The 6,417-nt window shown below is 38.7% G+C and overlaps 1 protein-coding gene across 1 annotated transcript; it reads right to left on the minus strand.

Annotated features, from left to right (window-relative positions):
- Positions 1-5,140: 5,140 nt before the first annotated feature.
- LOC103256843 (olfactory receptor 51I2-like) lies at positions 5,141-6,085 on the minus strand. Its single transcript, XM_008054603.1, has one exon. The coding sequence runs from the start codon at positions 6,083-6,085 to the stop codon at positions 5,141-5,143; it is 945 nt and encodes a 314-aa protein (XP_008052794.1).
- Positions 6,086-6,417: the final 332 nt, after the last annotated feature.

Consider the following 6,417-nt stretch of genomic DNA (forward strand, 5'->3'; position numbering starts at 1 on the left):
ATAATACAAATGTTTTTTCCTTGTTTGTATTATGCATGAAAACTTGTTCACAAATACTGTATATGTAATTTTAAAAAAGAAGAAATAAATTATCCACTATTTAACTTAATTCGTTGTTTTGATTTGTGCATGTATAATTCAGGTATCAGTTGACAATACTTAAAAATTTGATATTAATGTCTATACCAGAAGAGATAAGGTAGACAAGTGGGACCTCATCAAACTGACAAGCTTCTGCAAAGCAAAAGAAACTATCAAGGGAGTGGAGAGACAGCCCACAGAATGCGAAAAAATATTTGCCAACTGTATATCTGACAAAGGCTAACATTTATGATCTACAAGAAACTCAAACATGCCAAAAGGGAAAAAAAAAGAAACAGCCCCATTAAAAAGGGGGCAAAAGACATGAATAGACACTTCTCAAAAGATATACGTGCAGCCCACAAACACATGAAAAAGTGCTCAGCCTTACTCCTCATCATCAAAGAAATGCAAATCAAAACCACATTGAGATACCACCTAACCCCAGTAAGAATGGCTATCATTAATAAAATAAACAACAACAGAAGCTGGGGAGGATGCGGAGAAAAAGGAACGCTTCTACAATGCTGGTGGGAATGCAAACTAGTGCATCCTCTTTGGAAGACAGTGTGGCAATTTGTGAAAGAACAAGAAATTGACCCTTCATATGACCTAGCAATCCTCTTATTGGAAATATACCCAGAAGAACTCAAGTCATTCTACCAAAAAGATACCTGCACACGCATGTTTGTTGCAGCTCTATTCACAATAGCAAAAACATAAACTGACCATGCAGCCATAAAGCAGGACAAACATATGGACTTCGTAGCAACTTGGATGAATTTAGAGTCTATCATACTCAGTGATCTATCATAGAAAAAAAGAACAGAGTACCATATGTTCTCACTTATAAGTGGACCTTGAACAATTATCATAATACTATAAGAAAGGGATTGGCAGTAGTGGGAATCTGCCAGGGGAGAGGGCTGGGATTGGCATTTGAGGGAAACTGCCAGGAGAGGGAGGGGCACACCTCATCATCAAGGGTATCTGTATAATGAACATTTGTATACCTAGACCTGAATTGTACCCACATGTTTAAAATAAAGAATAATAATAATAATAATAATAAAGAAGAACCAAGTAAGAAAAAGGAATGGAAGCAAGGACAAAATACAAGAAAGACCATATACATGTCAGTACAGAGGCTTCTGAATCAGAGAGAAGGATAAACTCTGTGGGAAGAAAAACCTGAGGATTCACTGACTGGAAACCCCTGGGCTGGAGCTGGGAGCTGCAAACACCTCAGTGGGGGAGTAGACCAAGAATGTGGACAGGAGTCCTAACTCCCAGGGTGACTTCTGCAGAGATGGGCCCTTTAAGTGCATAATTAAGGTGAAATGAGATCATCAGCATGAAGCCTTCATCTAATAAGATTAGTGTCCTTATAAGATGAACCACCAGACAGCTTGTCTGCCTCCTGCTCCCCAAAATATACACACAAAGGAGAAGGCCATGTGGAGATGCAGTGAGGAGATGGCCGTCTGTAAACCAGGAAGAGAGCCCTCACTAGAAGCCAGTTTTGATCTTAAACATCTGGACTCCACAACTGTGTGAAAATAAATGTCTGTTGTTTAACCCCCACCCCCACAACAAACTAAAACATTTGCTATTTCCCTGAAATGTGCATAAGCCACCAACACTCTTCTAATGTAAAGTATAATCCCCGGCCAAGACTTCCTATGAATTTCTGGAGATGAGTATCACCCATCCTCAGCATTGGTGTGTGGCAGTCTTTATTAAAGGTTTAGATGACAAAGTAATAGATCTCAACTAACACAAAAGCAAATAGCAAAGCTGGATATCAGATAATCTTGATATTTTATCATTGACTGCCAGCCATGCTACTCAGGAAATTCCCCCTAAAGTGCTCAGTCTTCATTCTCCTTAGCGGAAATATGTAGTCACTGTCCTTAACTCAACCCCAGGTCTAAAACAATGTGGAGATACTTGGAAGAGTAAATATGATTCTTGTGTTGATGTGCTTTTCCTCCCAGCTTTGTATTTGTGTTTATTTGCTTATAAAGAACATAACAGCTTATCAATTTATTTATTCACTCAACAATATTTATTGAAACCTACAATGTGCGAAGCATGGTGTTAGATCTGAGGACTCATTGATTATAGGACTTAGTCATGAAGGTTTGTGAGAAAAAAAACTACCTGAAGAGATGTGGGAAGGATATGTAAACATCTCCTGGGATTTGTTCCCTAACTAAATATTCCTTTAAAATGTCAACTTCCACTGTTTCACCATGTTTTGAATTGCTGCAGTGTAAAGGAGTAGTGTCATTGGTGGACACGGAAATGTGGTATGAAGTGTATGAGGACAGAACATAGGCTAAAACAACAAGGCTGTGCATCAAAGGCAAATATTCCATAATTACAAGCTGGGAGCAACGAAAAAAATATATTTCTTTGGTGGCAATTTATATTTTTGCAATGAAAAAGTCCATAAGAAACTATGAAAACCAGTCAACTTTTTATTAGTCTTAATAGCTTAGCCCAATGTTTCTGACTGAGATAAATTTTTTTGGTAAATTTAGAGCATGTTAGAACTTGGTAGACTGCCAAGTGAATTTTTCTACATTTGACATATCATTGTGAAAACAAAATCTATTGTGTGATTTTAACAAAAAATCTGAAAATCAGAAACTTAGTAAGCAAATGTTTGACTAAATGTGGAAATAGCAAGTAAAATAAATCTGAAACAAAGAAAAACAATTCTTGCTAAGTAAATTCAAAACTTTATATAATGGATTGTAGGCATTAGATTGAAAATATTTTACATATCATTTATTCAACAAGTTATGGTAATTCATGGTTACAAGCAGCAGGAAAAATGGTTCAACGTTTAGGATTCAAATATTATAAAAAACATTTTGCAAATAATGTAGAAATAAAAACTGATAATTATAAAAGAAAAAAGAGCTATAAGATACTACTTAGGTATAAACTGGACAATCTTGCTCTGTTTTAAACAGATCTAGACTTTTTTATTCAAAAGAATTTTTTATTGAGTTCTCTCAGCCTTCAGTCCATACAAAAATATTATAAACAGGTTATAAATTTATCATTACTTAGATGACAATACATACTGTAAAATAATTATTTTACCAGTTTGAACAAATACAATTTATTTCAGAAAACAAAGCTTTTTTACATAAGTCTGTTAATTAGGGAATATATCAATATTCATTCAGCAGCAGTAAAACAGAGTATATATCTGTATATAAAATGATAAAAATAAAAATAATGGAAAGATTTTTATGTTGGAAATAATAGAAATATCTTTCAATGGTACAGAAGTACTCGCTCTTCTCATTCACATGCCTTATTACGTGACTTATTATGTGACTTTATGAGCCTGAAGGATTGTTCCCAGTTTTACCAGTCAATCTCAAAGCCATCTGCCCAGGTTTCTGCATCCTCTCCAACGGGGGACAAGCATTTCTAGGATTCTTGAGGTTTCCCTGTTACCTAGTTTTGTTGAAGAGGTCACCTGTAGCTTTTTACTTTGTTTTGTTTTTCTGTCCTGGTTGTTTAATTTGGCATTCAGTAGTTGTCTAGGAGCAATTCAACTCTATACTGATGTTATGTTCAGAAAATTACTTGGACCCTATGACTTTATTTTAGAAGAGTTATTTCATAATGCTATGAGGACAAAAATGTAAATTGCTATTGCTCTATAAAGAAGCAACTTTTTGCCTAAGTTCTGCTTTCTCCAATCATCTGTTAGCATTGAGTTATGCCGTGGCCTGTCCACTGCCTATCCACTGACCAGTGAAAATCCTCATACTGTGCTTACCTCTACCAAGTGCCCACCTGCCTATGTGGTCTGGGTTGTGTTTGGCATACATTTCAAAGGATTTCTCTCTCTTTATGGCTATTATTTTCTGTTAATTTGCTGGTATCCTTCAGTTATCCCTCCTCTACACTAGCTCATACTGAAGTCTTCGGGCAGGGCTACATGCTATAGGACATGAGCCCATATTCCAGCAGACCGTGGGGCCAAGCAACAACTGCCACTCAAGTTCACTTGCCTCCCCTCCATCTGCCACTAACCTCTGTTAGCCTTCCATTTAGACTAGTTCCCTAGAAGAAACTCTCCTCTCTTTATGTCCGAGGGAATGGCAGCATGTAACTTCTTAATGAAATATTTATCCTTGCCGGGCTCAGTGGCTCAGCCTGTAATCCCACGCTTTGGGAGGCTGAGGTGAGTAGATTGCCTGAACCCGCGGGTTTGAGACCCGCCTGTGCAGGCGAGACCTCATCTCTACAATAAATCAAAAAATTAGCTAGGTGTGGTAGTGCGCGCCTGTAGTTCCAGCTACTTGGAAAGCTGAGGCTGAAGGATCGCAGAGCCTGGCAGGTCGAGGCTGTGGTGGCCGGAAGCGTGCCACTGTGCTCCAGTTGGGGCAAGAGAGTGAGACTCCAACTCAAAAAAAAAAAAAAAAATTATCCTTGTTCTAAACTTCTGAATTTCAAGTGTTATGTAGTTTATATTGCATAGTGTGACAAGAATTTGTAATCTATTCAAATCAAATTGGAATACTTTTACTTATTTTAAAAGTGGAAACTTGGTTACAGCTATTAGTTATCTTTAATTTTTAAAACTTTAAAGATATTTAAAACAATTATTATTTTTTAATTTTTGGATTATACTTATGATCTCAAGTAACATAATATCCAATTATAACATGGTATAACTAACATATGCATTAATTGTTGTCTGTTTGTTTTTGAGACTTACTTGAGAGCATAGATGTTATCAGTACACTGGAATAAAAAGGATCTAATTAAAGACCTCTTTCTTGCTATGTCTGAGAGAAGTCTTTTGAAGCAGCTTATGACAGGTAATTACAACATAGAGTGAGCTAATGTTTTGAGTTACCGATAGTAGCTAGGCTGTAACAAATAACTCCTGGCAGGTACCCAATTATAGGTTTATGTCCAGAAGGAGATGGAAAGGCTCCAAAAAATTAGCTTGGTACATGCAAACATCAATATCAACAGAGAATTCCTAAGGTACTAGACTTTCCAGGAGGTTTTTTCCTGATCAAAGCTTAGTTCCCAGTAACATTTTGTGTAGCCTCCTACGAATTTCCTTAGTCTTGATGGAATAGATAATTGGGTTGAGCATCGGAGGCACAAAGAGATAGACCAGTGACATGAACTTGTGCACATATTCAGGAGCATGCCTCCCAAATCGATGGACCATGGACACACTAACCATAGGCACATAGAAGATGAGCACAGCACAGATATGTGACACACACGTGTTGAGTGTCTTAAGCCTCTCTTCCCGGGAGGCGATGGCGAGCACAGAGTGCAGAATTAACACATAGGAGAGGAGGATGATCACTGAATCTACACCAAAGGCAGAGATGACAATGAATAGGCCATACAGGCTGTTGATGGTGGTATCTCCACAGGGCAGGCGGATCATATCTGGGTGTAGGCAGTAGGAATGGGTCAGCACATTGGCCTTGCAGAACGGCAGCCTCTTCAGGAGGAAAGGAAGTGGAAAGACCATGCAGAAGCTGCGGGTGACGATGGATATGCCAATGTGGGCCACACGGGCATCAGTGAACACTACAGAATGGCGCAAGGGGTTACAGATGGCTATGTAGCGGTCAAAACTCATGGCCAGCAGGATCCCAGATTCTGTCCACGAGAAAAAGTGGATGAAGAACATCTGGGCAAGGCAGGCATCAAAAGTAGTCTTTGAGGCATGAAAACACACAGCAGCCAGTACAGTGGGCAATGTCGAAAAGGACACACCCAGGTCATTAACAGACAAAAGAGACAGGAAGTAGTACATTGGCTGGTGCAAGCTCTGCTCTTCCTTTATGATGAAGAGGATTAGTGTGTTCCCCAGGATGGAGACAGCGTAAAGCAGCAGGAGGAGGGCAGCCAGCCAGCGCTCCAAGCCCTTCATCTCTGGGAAGCCTGTTAGCGTGAAGCTGTTAGCACTTGAGATGTTGACCCCAAAGCTTCCCATCAGGCTCCGTGAGTGATTCCTAGGGGTAAGCCACCAGAATGAAGGCAGACAGTGGAAGAAAAGGAGACCCAGAGTGGTGGGTGCCTAGGACAGGAGGGACAATGATGCTTAGATTTCACTATCAATGCACATGGAAAGGTAAGGAAAAAAATACAAAATTAATAAATAATAAAACAGGTTACATCTTAGACCTCCTATGTACCCCCTAGCTATTTCATGGGCTCCAGATTCTTTCCCATAGAAATATATTGACTTGTTTCTTGATATCATTCCTTATTCTTTCTGGTCTATATTTTTCACATAGGTTCAAATATTCCTCTAATGATGAAAAA

This window comes from Carlito syrichta, unplaced genomic scaffold (assembly GCF_000164805.1).
Source record: "Carlito syrichta isolate Samal-C Ts95f unplaced genomic scaffold, Tarsius_syrichta-2.0.1 Scaffold296829, whole genome shotgun sequence".
Classification (NCBI taxonomy): Eukaryota; Metazoa; Chordata; class Mammalia; order Primates; family Tarsiidae; genus Carlito; species Carlito syrichta.